The sequence below is a fragment of the Camelus bactrianus genome, chromosome 3, assembly GCF_048773025.1.
Source record: "Camelus bactrianus isolate YW-2024 breed Bactrian camel chromosome 3, ASM4877302v1, whole genome shotgun sequence".
NCBI lineage: Eukaryota > Metazoa > Chordata > Mammalia > Artiodactyla > Camelidae > Camelus > Camelus bactrianus.
The window spans coordinates 102,065,223-102,081,014 of record NC_133541.1 but is presented as its reverse complement, the minus strand read 5'-3'; the positions used below and the strand labels follow the sequence as shown (position 1 = coordinate 102,081,014).

General features: G+C 44.0%; 1 protein-coding gene across 4 annotated transcripts in view; it reads right to left on the bottom strand.

Annotated features, from left to right (window-relative positions):
- Positions 1 to 15,792, bottom strand: part of ARHGAP26 (Rho GTPase activating protein 26) — a 416,457-nt gene that overhangs the window by 18,072 nt on the left and 382,593 nt on the right. For 2 of the 4 annotated variants that reach the window (XM_074360864.1, XM_074360865.1), the window contains exon 21: positions 1,837 to 1,947. In XM_074360864.1, coding sequence (XP_074216965.1) covers positions 1,837 to 1,947 — 111 coding nt within the window. Of the gene's footprint in view, positions 1 to 1,671; positions 1,948 to 15,792 lie in introns of those variants that run through there. The other 2 variants (XM_074360863.1, XM_074360867.1) reach the window with 2 other exon arrangements.

Here is a 15,792-nt window from a genome sequence, read left to right as displayed (position 1 = left end):
TTGAAGATGTTACTTCCTTTTGATCAAAATGAAGGAGCCACATTCTCCTAATGCCAAAGTATCTTTCAGGAATGAGTGAGGCATTCTGAAAGGTGACTCTCTGGTCACTGTAGCTGGCTTTGGCTCAGGTCCTCATGGGGCAATCAGCAATCTAACCACAGCAATCCAAGCCATATCTGGTCTCCTATGAACGTTTCCCAGAGTGTCCCAAATACGCCTAAGAAATAATTAGGGAATAACTTGAGTATCAGGAAAGTATCATCGGAATTTTTACCTTACTCCCAGGGTGAGGATAAAAGGATATAGTAAAAAGCTATCTCTTCCACCTTCAAAGGTGAAGCCAGACAGAAAACCTAGAGGAGGAGGCCAGGCTCTGGGGCTGCCAAACACGGAAACTTAAATTTCGGGCCACCCCTGTGGTTGGAGGAAAGAGTGCTGGCTGAGGACAAGAAGTCCTGAGTTCTGGCCTGGCTCTCACCAGTCATGTGACCGTGTACAAGTCACTTCTCAGTGCCTTAGTCTTCCTTCTCTGTAATAGGTTTCAGGCCTTTTCTTCTCCCATATATAAAATTGTATATACAATTATATATATAATATATATAAACTTTTTTTTTCTCCTCCAGGCACTTTCATATCTATCCTTTCATTCTCTCTCTCTCTCTCTCTCTATATATATATATATGAATATATAAATAGCACGGGGTTTCTTTTTTTTTTAAAGTGAGACTTGTCTTTACAAGTTATTTGAGCCTCTCTGCTGGGCCCATCCCTTAGGAAAAAACCAGCTATGAGAAAAAGATGGACGAGAAAACTCTGCCAAGGCTGCAGAGCCTTATGATGCTCATAACTGCACTCTCCACCCTGGTTGTCTGGGAGCAGAGACACACGGGCTCGCAGCCTACACAGCAGAGGGCTCCTGCAGGATCCTTGTTCTTTTCCTGGAGTGAAACAGCATCTTTTCTCCAAAGAACTCAAATGCAAAGCATGCAGTCTGGACGCCCTCAAAGCAGGGGAGAACTGCAGCATGGCCCTTGGGGAGCACAACTAGGTCAGCCCCCCGAGAGAGGTGTCGCCTGTCCCCACGAGAGCTGAGGGTTCATGACTGGGGGAGACGGAAGCAGGCTGGGAGCACGGAAGGTTCCTGGGACTACACGGAAGGTAAGGAGGCAGCCAGGAACAATTTAAAGAGAACTGCTGCCCATCTAGGGCCTTTTTTCTGTGTCATATTCGTCTGTCTTCCACCTAGTCTGGAGCTCAGCAACTAGGTGTCAGAACTCACGGTTGACAGCCCAGCCCCACAAATCAACACGGCCTGATGCTACCTGACAAATGTGAGGGAAAAAGAAAGAGGCTGGTACGTGTCTCAGCACTGTCCCTTGGGTGTCATCTTATGCTACAGCACAGAGAGCCCCAGGATTCAGAGAGCAAACCAAATGGGAGTCCACTCAAGAGGCACTCTTTCCCCCAAGTCCAGGCGTCACGGACTAACTCAGCAGCTGGAGGAAGGGTTCTAGAAGGGCATGGGAAATGCCATGCCTGCTCATGCTAGTGGTCCCTCCCAGCTTTGGTCTCTGAGGCTGGACTCCCATGGGGGCAGAGGCTGGCCACCCCCATCTTCCCTGACCAGCCTTGGATAAACGGGAACGGATCGGTCAGCATCCGTGATTTTACCTGGAGTCTTCGCGAACCGCTTCTTCTGGCCTGTCAAAAAGCAAGTGCAGGTTTGGATGGCAGGGAACAGAGTTGACGAGGAGGCTGAACACTGCATGAAGAGAGGACCAAGCCAATGAGAGGACAACAGCAGCAACAGAAAAGCACACAAACCCTGCAACAGACCTGATGGGGGAGGAGTCGCTGGACGTGGATGAGGTGGGCATAGGGCTGGATGGCGCCGAGAACAGGGGCCAAGATGGCGAGAGGGGTGAAGTTGGGCTTGGATTCGGGGGGCTGCAAGACATAACCACCAGAAAACTCATCAGCACACACAGAGACCACAACGGGAGCATGGGAGGGTCATGGGAGGCCACGTGACAGGGAGCTGGAGAGACTGGAGCAGCCTCGAACCCCAGGACGTGTCCTCCATGCCAAGGTCACATTTCTCCACACCAAACCTCCATGTCTTCCAAGTAACGCCTGTTCTGGAATTCCTCGGGGCGTTAACATGTCTCTCTGCTCCGCAGAACACCTGCTTTCTAGGTGACAGGAGCTTCTTCAGTCGTGCCCCTTGTGCCTCTGGCCATCGGTGAAAAACGCCCTGAACCCATGTCCACGGGTTCCCAGACCCACACGCTATCACCAGCCTCCGCTAGCTATTAACCAGCCTTTAGCTTCCCCCGCGGTGGGAGTGTTTCTAAAGCTGTGTCTCAGCAAAAGTGACCATTTTTCTGGGCCACACAGGCCCTTCCACCAGAAGACAATTTCCTGTTTACGTTTTTAAGGAAATGGGCCGTGTGCCATTGGAGACTCAGAGAAGGACCACAGGAGAAAAGTGACAGCCGAGGAGGATGGAGGCCGGCTCTGGACACACGCCTCCCGGGAGAGGGCACGCAGTCACGGGCAGCGTGCAGTCGTCCTGCTGAGGTTTGCTTTCCAGGCGGACTCTTTCTCTTTTCATGGATCTTGGACATTTTGATGCTCAAAGAGAAAGCCCCAGAGGGAAGGCAAAGAAAAAAAACAGGGAACTGAAAACTCACATCTGTCATTTTGTTCTTTGATGGGTGGCTGATCAAAAGTTTGGAGAGGCAAAGTTGAAATTACTCACTAAAATACGGTTGATGGATTTTAACTGGTCACGCTAGCCCTTTGACTCATTTTCACAAATTACACAAACAAACAAACATCTTAGTAACTCTAAAATCGCATTAAGTCACCGATAGTGCAAACACCAATGACTGAAAAAAAAAACGCGGAAATCACCCAGCCACAACGCCACCTGTGGCCCCTGAGCCCCAGCCGACTGCTGGATTATTTGGCCCAAGTTCTTTACGGAGGTAAAAAAAAAAATGCCAGCAATCCAATTCCAGGGGAACAGACTTTCTCAGCATACTGGGATTTAGTGAGAACACATAAATGTCCTACTTACTGGGACATCTTCAGTCCAGATGAGAGCCCAATAATGGCCTTAATTATCTACAGTTGTAACATAAATGCCTATGAAATCTACAGCAAAAACTCATTGTTGGAGTCCAACAGATCGCCTCAGACTAATTGAATGAAACGTTTATTAAAGACCACTATGTGTATTATGCTTCTGGAATACAAATTCCACGAGCAGAGATCTGTGTTTGTTTTGTTTACTGGTGTATCTTTTAATGTTTAAAACAGCACCTTGTAAGGACTTAATAATTATTGAGTAAATTAATGAATCTCCTTTAACCCATCCTGCTAGTCCAGAGGCACCATTGTAATTCCCATTTCACAGATGTGGGAACTTGGGCCAATGTGAGGCTTGCCTGAAGATATCAGCCTGTAAGTGATGAGGCCGAGGTTCAGACCCCAATCCCCTGGCTCCAAGCCCAGGGCTCCTGCCGTCACAGTGAACTGCCTCTGGGGTAGCAGAGCTTGCTCTGATCCTCTGGCTGTGCCAAGCTTCTTTACAGACCCAGCCGTCGCACTAGAAACCTTCTTAACCACTGATTTATGAGTTTCCTTTCTATGCCTACCACATTTGCAAGGAAAAATGGGAATGTAGCGACAGACAGACTCAATAAGACTCAACACATTGTAAATTCCATCAAAATCCCCAATCCCGCCTGCACTCTTCTGTCTGGTAGATGCACACAGCAGATGGAATTCATATAATAGAAGAGACTGAATTAAAAGAGTATGGCTTTCCCCCCCTCTCTTTCTCAATCAATCCAGCAAAGACTGGTTACTAAAAACATAGTGTAAGATCAAGACCGTTAAGCAGAATCCAACTTAGCATTTGCCGAAGTCCCTAACGTGAAGGGCTTTCGGTGTGTTTGACAAGATGGGACATATTAAGAGACAGCCGTAATACAAGATTCACCAGCTAAGGGGTAAGTTGCTCTCGGCTTAGCTTAGTATCTGCCCCCACGTGATTGTGCCTTGAGCCCCGGGGCACAGGGCTGCCTCATTTCTACCAGGCAGTCAGCCCTCCAGTTCCTTCCATAGCTGCAGCCGGTAAGAAAGGCTCGCTTTCTCAGTCCTGACTCACCACTGTCCCCCAGCCCCCACTACACAGTGACCCAGGGGGCAAGGCCTGGCCATGACTTCCCAACTGCAGCCCAGCCCAGGAACTGGAGTTCGGTCCAGGGACAATCTGGAGGTTTGCAAGAGCAGCCCCGGCCCAGAGGCCTGAACTAATCTGTCCCTTTGGTCAGTGGCCAGCACAGGACAATGAAAGAGTCCTTAAGACTTTTTCTTTTTTCTTCTGAGTTTTCCTTTTTTTCTTTTTAGTGGGTTTTATAAGTAGCGGACACCTCCAGTTTCCTATCTCAACTGTACCAAGAAGTATACTTTTCCCTAAAGGCAGTGTTGGGAACATATTCTGTGAGTACCATGTGGGTTCTGAATGTTTTTTTCACATCCCTGGATATCTAAGTGGTTCTTGGCTGCTCAGTACCAATGGCTGAAATTATCTGGGGGTGCGGCTGGAACACCGGATACTCCTAACGGTTATGAGAACTTACTTGTGAATCTCCATGTCAGTTCCGCAGTACTAACTGAATTTTCAACAACTAATACAATTTCATTTGTTTGCTTGTGTTTTAGTGAGAGCAATAACATTTATTTGCTATAAAATGACCACAGTCTAAAATTTATGATCCCTATGTTTAAGTGTAACAGTAAAATGCATACACAGTATTTCTATGATTTTTTTAAACTACTGATTGGAATTACACTCTTTATTTATTAGTGCTTCAGAGCTACATCAATAAAAGTCAACATCAGCAATACTGCTGAATACTGTCATATACGACAATGATTGATGCCTGTAGCAACAGAATGACTGTAAGCATATAAATATTCCTCCAAGGAAACAGAGCAAATTGTATTTCAGTTTTGATGTAACTCAGAGAACACATAGATTGAAAATAAGATGCACAATGATGACGATAATGGCCCCAGACTCTGACCACAAAGTGTCTGGCTATAGGTTACTAAGAAAATGACACCCCTAAAAAATCCCAAACAAAACAAAACAAAACGACCAGCTTTGGCACTGGCGCTGAAACCTCCTATATCAAATTCTCAAACTCTCTTCCCATTCATGATGCCAAAGATAACAAACGACTTATGTTAGGATGCGAGAAAATAATTTCATGATGACAATCTGAACCGATGACCCTGTGAAGGCCTCTCTACAACCTCACTGTCCAGCTGGGACTATCTGGGCTGAACGCCCGAGCATGGTTTTCACCCTAAATATTCCAGGGTCCCTCCAGGCCCCCACTCAAGGCCCAACTATAGCGACAACCACTTAAACTTCAAGGAGCGTTTGCTGGTCTAGTTTGGATTCCAGTGGAACGCTTGCCATTGGCTTGATTTTGCAGGTCCACGGTGTTCTCAAAAGGAGTCACACCGTGCCAGCCAGTCCCTTTGACATTCACTTGACAGTGGAGAAATAATGGTTTAGAAAGGCTCAGAGGCCTGGCAGCATGCTGGCATGCGGCTGACAGTTCAAGTTCAGGGTGTGGCAATGTCATCAGCTTGACACCCCCTGCGGTGACTCACTGGATGGATGCCGCATCTGTGTACCAGTCAGGGCCTGCCTGCGGGGCTGTGGACAGGGCAGCCCAGCAGGCCCCTCTACCTGATCACGGATGTGGTAGACCCCCTCGGGGCTCCACACCACGGGGGTTAAAACCTGCGCCAGTATAAAGCAAGCAGTCAGCTGACCATTCGTAAGAAAGTTCATCTTCTTTAATTCTGATGTGCAAAATCACAGATGGCCTTGTAGAAAACTGGAAAATATCCAAACAAAAAAAGGCAATAAAATCGTATATAATTTATAGCACTGATCATCATTGTTAACATCTTGGCATAGTCCCTCACTTTTCTGGGGGATAATAGTACATACAGAGTTAGTAGTTAGTAACCTTTCTTTAAAAAAAAATTTTCTTTTGCTTAAGCATTTTCTGATGTCATCAAATAGGCTTTGATAGATTACAAAAAAATCATAAAACACTTTTCCCTCTAATGAGGCCAAAAATAACAAATGACTGATGTTAGGACAGAAAAAGAAAATTTTTTTTTTTTAAAATACAATCTTAGCAGATAACCCCAGGAACATCTTTCTACAACTCTCAGAGTATCCTCAGAGCTACAGGGTATACAGTGGTACGCTACACCCCGATTTATGTAACCTTTTCTTATTGTGAACATTCAGATTATTATCTTCCTTCAGCTATAATAAAGAGTGCTGAAATCACATTCTTGTGGAGGATTACTGCTTGTGTCTCCAATTGTTTCCTTAGCACAAATTCCTGGAAGTTAAATTAGTGGGTCAAAGGCTAGGAGTTTCTTTGAAAGGGCTTGATACGTCCTAGCAAATAGCTTTGCAGAAAGGGTCTACTGAGTGGCATTCCCACCAACAGCGTACGGGGGGTTGCTCCTCCCTTCCACCACGGCCCCACCAGTATCATCAATTTAAAAAATTAAACCAAAGGACTTTTTCTTCTCTTCTTCAGTCCACAAGGGTTATCTTGGACTCTCTCTTTCTCAGCATTTCCAATTTTAAAAATGAATGCAATTCCCTTCCTGTGTTGTTTCCATCTGGAAGCAACGTTTAATTTTCCAAAGGGGAGTATGCCAAGAAGGCAGTGTGGGGAAGGAGACAGGCAGATGGACAGACAGACAATTGCAACCTGGGGACGCTGGACCCCTGGCCCTGTGGCATGGCTGACCCGAGAGAAATAGGAAGTGGTGAGGGGATGGTTGGCTTCATCTACAACTCTCAAAGATCGGACGAAGAAGGAGAGATGAGGTACGCAGGGGAGCCAGAGCCTGTCGCCAGCAGCGGGCTGTGGAGGAGTCACAGACCTGGCACGGGCACCTCTCTGCCAGGCAGCGTGGTCTGCGATCTGCAGGCCAGGTTCCCAGTCACTGATCCAGGCCCGACCCGAGTGCCACTCAGTCCCCTTCCCCATTAGGCCTGGAATGGGGAGAGAGAGTGCTATTAAATTCAAGGGGGGCTGCCTGCATTTTTTTTTCTTTCTCTCATAATGAGAGAAAAGAGAAAATTCCATGGAAACCTATAAAGTCCCATCTAATCTAATCCCACATTAGTGAGTTCTTCTTCCTTGGAAAACATCCCTTTCTGTCTTGAGTTAAAGTGCCAGAAAAACAGAAGAGAAACCAAATTGCAGTCGGGAAAACAGGGTTGAAAGGAACACTGCTAAATGGGAGAGTGGCGAATCAGAGTAAATGACACAAAATCCGATTTCTATTTGTTGTAAGTGTGAACATAAATATTCTTTACCTGTGGCTGCCGAAGCTTTTACAACACAGAAATCCTATCTACGTCCTGATCTCCTAAATCTTCACAGGCGGCAGAGTCCACGTGCCCCTAAGGTGCACTGTTCTCACTTATTCTTTCCTGACTCTTACAAGCGTGCACAATATTTGCAGATTCTTTCCCCTCATCTGATATAATTTAATACACATTTGTATTCAGACAATAACAGAGTCCTGATTCTTGCTTTAATGAGACTAGCTGGTGAAATCCCCTTAAGGCCTTAGCAGTTACACATAATTGCTTTTTAAAATAGTTTTAAAATAATTCACTTTTAAAATAGCTCGACTAATCTACAGGGCAGTGGTTCTGTTTTCCAGCTTTAAAAAAAAGTTTTGAAGTTTAAGTTTCAAAGAAGTGTCAGACTCGGATGGAGCATGCTGGGAAAGGCGTAGAATTCCATGATTTAAATAAAATCTAAAATCTTAGAATTGGGCATCTCTTATCCCTAAGGTTCCCCCAAGTCAATAATTTGAACCCTCTCATGTAGAATAATACAGAAATACAAGGTAGAGGGAAAAACTCTGGACAGGAAATAAAGATGCCTGGACAACGGTCTCAACTGCTCACTGCAGGGAAAACCCTGGAGGGGAAGGCCCACCTGGGTAAAAGGAACAGACGCCCCTGGTGTGCTCTGCGCTGCACGATACTTACCACGTGTAGTATTCCTTCCTGTTAAGCCTGAGTGCAGCCCCTCAATCTTTTTCAAAATCGCATTTCACCTTCACCAGAAATGGCCCTTAAAATAAAATGTATTTACTCTCTTCCAACTGAAAAGACTCACAATTCATCAAGTTATTTGTAAGTAAATGAGGAAGCATTTGGGAGCACGACAGAGTCTATTGGGTAACATTTGTTATTTCAAAAGATTTGAATGGTTGCTGAGAAAGCCCAGCATCTCCTTCCTATCTTACACTGACTGCAGTACAATTGTCACTCTGTATGTAATGAAGATGTTGCAAAAACAAATGCATTCACTATAACTGAGAAAGGGAAGCAGTAGTGCTGCCAGACCCAATCTTCCACTGTCCTGAGGCATAACGTAGAGTCGCCATTCTGATGCTTGGGATGTTTAATTTATTCTTAAAATCAGCAATGAAAAACTGTAACTGCCTTAGCGGATTAAGAATGGGGACCGGGTGCATAGGCACGGACTGGACATTCACTTTTAAATTTTACAGTGGTTTACATACTGTTTGAAGTTTTAAATCATGAACCTGTATTATTTTGTAATAGTGGGAAGCACTCTTCCATAAATGGTGCCAGGATAATTGCATGTCTATACGGAAAAAACGACATGACCCCTTCCTCATATCATACCTAACAAATGAGTCCCTGGTGGGTTATAGGTCTAAATGCCAAAAGCAAACAATAAAGGAGGGAATAACTCTGGGAACTTGGGGTTGGGACTTAGCCAACAGGGCATCATAAAAAGTTCTAACCATAAAGGAAAATACTGACATACTTGACTACATTAAAATAAAGAACTCAAAAAATATATCTGATTGATTGATTGATTAATTGATTGATTTGGAGGGGGTTAGGTTTATTTATTTACTTACTTATTTTAGTGGAGGTACTGGGGATTGAACCCAGGACCTCATGCTAAGCATGTGCTCTACCACTGAGCTATACCCACTCCCCTAAAATGAAGAACTCTTATATATCAAAAGGTACCCTTAAAGGAGAGTCAAAAAGGCAGCCTACAACATATATATAAACAAAGGGCACACACCAGATCACACAAAGGACTCCTACCGATCAGTGATAAGGTGGCAGTCAACCAAGTGGCAAATGGACAAGAAACTTGGGCAGGGACTTGAGAAGTGAAAATGCAGAAGGAAAGGTGCTCACCCTTCTGTAATGTGGGAAATGAAGATGAAAACCACAGAGACGATCCTGCTCACCTACCGGAACGACTCGATAGCTAACATCAAAATGCTGAGAATACCAAGCGTTTACAGGACGCGGAACACCTGGAACTCTTAGACTTGCTGGAGGAGGGGTGTAAACGGCACACCCACTTCGGCCAGCAGGTTGGCATTATCTAGTGCAGGTGAAGGGGTCATTCTCCCTGACCCAGCTGTTCATTCCCAGACACATACCCCAGAGCATGGTGCGCACACGTGCACCGGAAGACATCGATGAGAACGTGTAGAGCAACGTACTTGTAAAAACGAAAACTGGAAACAAGCTAGAAATTGAGCAAAAGTAGAACGCAGAAATGATTTTAGTTTATTAATACATCCGTGCACTCTACTACAAGGAGATGAACGACAGCGACATGGATGGCTCTTAAAACCACTGAGCAAAAGAACCCAGGCTCAAAGCAATAAAACGAAATAACGAAATCCGGCATTTTAGGGAAGCACAAAGTCAATCCTTATTATTCGCAGCTCTGTACTCATGAATTCATCTATTTGCTAAAATTTATTCGTAAGCCCAGAATCAACACTCACGGTGCTTTCATAGTCATTTGTGGACAGGCCCAGAGCAATGAGAAACCTTAGTCACCCAGCGTCACCCAACATGCACATTCCTAGCTGAGGCCGAGCAAAGGGATGCTCTGCCTGGCTGTCCCAGCTCCTTTAGTGTCCCTGTGTGTCAGAAGGCTGTGATACGCCTTCCAAAGAAAATGTGTTTACTAAGCTTCTTTCAGGCATGACTTACGGTGCTGCTGGTCACGAGCTCAAAATTAATGAACCAACAGTAATATTACATAAGGTGTCTTTACATGTAAAACAAGGCTATGTATTGATCAGTTGACAAAAATGTTGTAACCAGAGGCCCGTAGGAACCTAACCCTGCGCTTCCCGTAGGAGCAAAGGTTTGATATTCACTAATTCAGTGTTTGTGGTGACTTCATGGAATGTAACTATGGCAAATAACAAGAACCTGTATTTAAGAGGTAAAAATATAAATAAAAAGCAAAGAACTGATGGCTGTAGACATCAGATGAGTGGTTACTCCTGTGGGGAGGGAGAGGACTGTGATGGGGAAGGAGAAAGCAAGAGATGCAGGTGCTTTGGGGTCCTGGCAAGGCTGTACTTGTTACCTGGGTGGCTGCTGCTCAGCAGTTAATTTGTTAAGTTGCATATTACACCTCATGCACTTTTCTCTATAATAAATATGTGCAAACCTATCTTAAAACATATTAGGGACAATAATTATATAATATGTTAACAGCATTTTCCGGGTAATGAGATTAAAGGTGACTTTTTTTCTTCGTGCTTTTAAAATATTTTCCATATTTTCCACCGTTAATATCTTACATTTACAGCCAAAAAAATTAATAAAGGTTAATAAAAGAAGTCCTCTCCCTACTCATACAAATGGCTAATTTATTCTCTAGAGGAAGGATGTTGAACGGGGCAAAATGACAGTTCCAGCTTTGTTGCACCAATCTGCGGTTTAGGTTGCATAATACAGTTGGCAGCTCCCAACTGTTTGTACTGTTTCTCTTCTTTTTCAGTCAAACACAATCAACAAACATTATTTGAGCGCCTTCCATATGCAAGAACTAATTTTCCCATCCTGTCTCCTCACTGAGAAACTATGCTGGCTCCTCTAGAGACTTTTTTTTTGGTTTTGGTCAAGTTGTTACAGTAAATCAGCGGTGTCTTCCTTTCACCTGGGCACGGGGACATCGTGGAGGACAACCCCGACGTCGCATTCTGAGTCTGCTGGACAAGATGTTAACAACACTGGCTGGAAGTCATCGGCCATTTGGCATACTTTTCTATACGGTCTGCTTTTAGGGAATATTTCCTGTTTGGATTAGGAAGAGGAAAAGGAGGGAAAGGGATTGAATAAGAATCTAAATGCTGGAAACAAAGGAGGGCCTAAAATTAGCAGTGGTGGCCCAAGACACTTCAGCTTAAAAGTAACCCTGAGGAAAGAGGATTCCCTGAATAAGGAGCCTAAAAGATTTCACTGTGCTCACAATTCTTAGCAATAGAAAAGGTACTTCTGCTAAAGATAACATCCAGGACAATCACGTTAAACTCCTACAGCCATGTAAACCTTGGTCCACATACCACGCAGAGCACATGAGGCAAGCAGATAAGGAGAGACGGACTCTGATGCAAAGGCCAGCAGTCTTGGATTGTCCTTTTCTCTCCCCAAGCAAATAGCTGACTTCCCTCGAATTCTAGTGTTTATTCAATAACCTAAACACGTGGAAAAATGTTTCTGATCCGATTTTAACCTCCTTAAATGCCTTGTCTACTCCATTTTATCTTCCCTGCCTGGCTTTGCTCCTCCAGAAGTGGCCAGACATAAACCCCGCTTCTTCCCTAGGACCGCGCTTGCCTTCCGCACCAGCTGGCTCCGGCTGCAGTGAAGAAACGCAGCCTCACTGGGCTTCGTGGTGATTTTCACCCCTTGTTTGTTTGGTTCTGAGGAGCTGTTTGACTCGACTGGAAAAAAACTTTAAATGATTTTCCAGCAAAGTCACCCTTTCCAGTGGAAAAAAAGAGTTTTAACATCTGTGAATAAAAACAAACTGAAGGAAAGTGATTTTTATATTCTCCTCCAGTTCTTGGGCTCCAAAACCAAACACCAAGAAGTCAATGAAAACAGACACAGCAAAACACCACTGATGCTAATCTCACGAAATTGAAATTTCTATTTTTCTCAGATCTCAGGTAGATCCACATTTACTATGGACAATCTATGAGTTACTAAGCCATGTTACGATGCCAACGAGATGCTCAATATAGATGCTTAACTTAAGAGAACTCTTCTTGATGATCATTTCAAAATGCAAATCTGATCACGCCATTTCTCTGCATAGAATACTCAATGAGTCCCCATTGCTTCTAGGATGAAGACCAAGGCCTTCCCACCTAGACTACTGTAAGAATCACCAGCCTGGTTTCTTTATCTATTACCATTTCAAACCATCTGCAGTTCAAGCACATTATAACTACATAAACCCCCTACACACAGAACATAATAAATACTTGTTGAATGCTGTTCAACGAATAGGATTTTCTTGCGTGTAGAATAAACTGTTTACCCCAGTATAGTGGCATACGTTGGTACAATTTATTCCTGCCCACCAGTTTTCCAATTCCCCTTCTTCTGGTTTATTTGGAGAAGTTCTTCTAGACCTTAAGCAACACAGGTGGGTCTAGGGTCCCATCCATGTCATTGCAGGGGCAGCCATGTGATCTGGGCTGGCCAGTCAGAGTACCCCCATCCTCCTGGCAACAGTGGGCCAAGGACGGACATGTAACTGATCACAGCTCATCTCTGGGGTCTCATATATAAATGCTCTTCTTTATGGATGCAAAACCTAAATGAATTGGCTGAGGGTGAGCAGAGGTCTTTTTTTCCCATTACATGGCAAACATCTGTCTGCAAATGGTCTTGTTTTGTTTTTTTTTTTTAAAGAGAGAAGAAGAGCCAAGAAAAATAATAATTTGGGCTCCTGGATCCAATTGCGCTCGAGGTTAGGTCCACCCCAAGATGTCCCCAAACTGTAAGCTTAAAACTTCCACTTCTTCCTGAAGCTAGTTGGGTTTCCATCCTTTGAAGATCTTTCACAATACAACCTCCCTGTTCTTCTTAGCACTCTTTACTCGCCTCCGTGTCTCCAGTGCTCTCCAGGTCAGCAAATTTTTTTCAGGGATCATACAGTAAATATCTGAGACTTTGTGGAACAAGAGGCAAAATTAAGGGTATTACACGGTCCCTTATATAACCATTTAAAACCTAACAGTTTAACAAAGTAAAAACCATTCTTAATTCAGGAGCCATAGAGGAAAAACAACAAAAAACCAAGGTGACTGGCTGGATTTGGCCCACAGACCACCGTTTTCCAATTCCTGTTCTAGTCAAACTGGTTTATTTGTGCCATGAGCGTGCTATAAGCCTTCCGGTGCCATGTTCCTGCTGGTAACATTTTTCCCACCTGCAATGTCTCTTCCTTTGGTACTAACTGCTGGCCAGTCCACCATTCCAAGCCCATGTGAATGAGAACTCCCACCGGAGGCTCCTCTGCTACCACAATGAGCGAGGCCTTTCTCCTCCAGATCCTCAAGGGCTCTGTCTCTCTTCTGGTCTCGACCCTACCTTGCACACTGTACTTCTCCTCCTCTTGTATCTCTTCTGCCCCGTGAATGCTTAGTCAGTTTCTCTGCAATTGACAAGACCTAAAGGCTGCAGTGAACAACAAACAAGCAAAACCTCCACAGGACTGAAGTCCTCAGTAAAGGAAAAGGGAAGATGGGTGTACCAGTGGCACAGGGTCAGACATCTGGTAGCCAGGGAAGCCAGAGATTTCCGAATTGCAATTATCAAACAGGACGTATCATCCAACAGAACGGCTCTCACTCTGGTGTTGCCACGACCGCTCTACATACAGCCACCTGCTTGCTTGCCTAGGATGGTTATGCCCGACAGGTACTACAGAAGGGGCTTTTCAGGCATTTCGCTCCTGGTGGGGAGGGAGACAGAATTTGCTGGTCTAGACTTTGATGGACTCCTATGTGCCAACCTGCAGTTCTGATTGCTCCCTGGTGGTGTCCTTCCTTCTCACCACTGGGTAGTGTTACCCGACCTCAGTCATTTGGGCCCTGGACTCCTACGTTTCACCACATCTGTGCATCATATATATTTTAAAATATAATATTTTAATTTTTTTCTCTAAATCGATCTCCTTCAGAAAACATAAACATCTACTTTAGTCCATTCTAAATAATAAAACCTCATTATTATTAAAATGAAGAAAAAAAATTCATCCAGGTACCCTTTAGAACTTTCACGTACCTCAGTGACACAAGGCTCACATTTTGAAAATCTCTGTTCTCTGTTATCAGTCTTTTTATTTCCTCTTGCAAAATGGTAGCATGTATTTTTCCAGCATCTATTTAATTACCCCGAAGAGCTAAACTGATTAATAAAAAACTTGTATGTCCATTTCAGGCAAGGTACTGATGGTCATTTAATATTTGTCCCTCTTAATTTGGATATCATTTGTCTATACTTTCATCATCATCATGTCAGTATTTGCTTACTGTATCTTGCGTTCCTGGGAGAACAGGACTTTTAAAAGCATTTTTATTGGGGGATAATTTACATATTACAAAGTTCACCCATTTTAAGTGTACAACACTGAGAGAGTTGTGTAATCATCACCTATAATCCACTTTGATAATGTTGCTATCAGCCCCCAAAGGTCCTTCCTGCCCTTTGCAAGTAAGCCCCGCTCCTGTCACCAGCTGGAGGCAATCAGCGATCTACTTTCCGTCACTAGAGATTTGCCTTTTTCGGCACTTCACAAAAATGGGATCATACAGTGTGTGATCTTTTGTGTCTGGCTTATTTCACTTGCAGATGCTTACAGTGGGTCAATAAGCTTGCAAAGGGAAGGTGAAAATGAAGAGGTAACAAATGACGACGACTGACTTTTATTGAATGCTCAGTATGTACGGCCATTCTGCCCAGCTTTGGAAGTCATTATCTTATTTAATTCTTCCAAACAACCTCAACGATAGGTACTGCTATTTCCATTTTTCAGATGAGAAAATGGAAGCTCATAAAGTTTAAGGATCTTTGCCTAAAGTCAATTGGCTAATTAGTGGATGAGCAGGGCTTTGAAACTAGTCCTAACTCTCAGCCACTATGCTATCTGCCCTGTGGTTAAAAAAAAAAAAAAAAAAAAAAAAAGTCTTGCGATGAAACCAACTGAGATTTTCCTTAAAAAAAAAAAAAAGTTTTCAACTGACAGGAGAAGGTAATACACAGTTCATGGTGCCAGGAAAAACCCTTTGAGGGTGCCTAGAAGGGAAGGTTCATCACAGTGGGCACTCCAGCATCTTTTGAGCACCGCTAGCTTCCACAGGACACAGAAACCCCGTCTCATATTCGAAGCCCGCTGCTCTGGTTGCTCAGGCCAATCGGAAGAAGCCTGTTCCTTGCAGCATCATTTATAATATGTGCGCCTGCCCTCAATGTACTGAAGCCTTTTCAATTTATTTAGAAAGCATGTGTTGGAAGACAAAAAAAAATAATATATTTAAGGCTGTTTATGAGCAAATTGCCTGAAAAAGCCTCAAGCTGGTCCATTTGTGCCATCTGTCATAAGGGAAACTAGAAACCACCGGTCTGCCTGCCTGAGTCCTGCTCTTATCAAGGAAGCTGGAATTACCTCTTTGGTGAAGGATTTGAATCATTACAGTAAATCCCTTACTCAGCACATCTTGTATTAGGGAGGCTGACTCTAAAACCCAGGGTTTTTATCTTCTTGCCCTGAAAAGATGCAATAAAACCTTAGCTATTTAAAGCCCGGCAGGCAGAATGAATTGTGC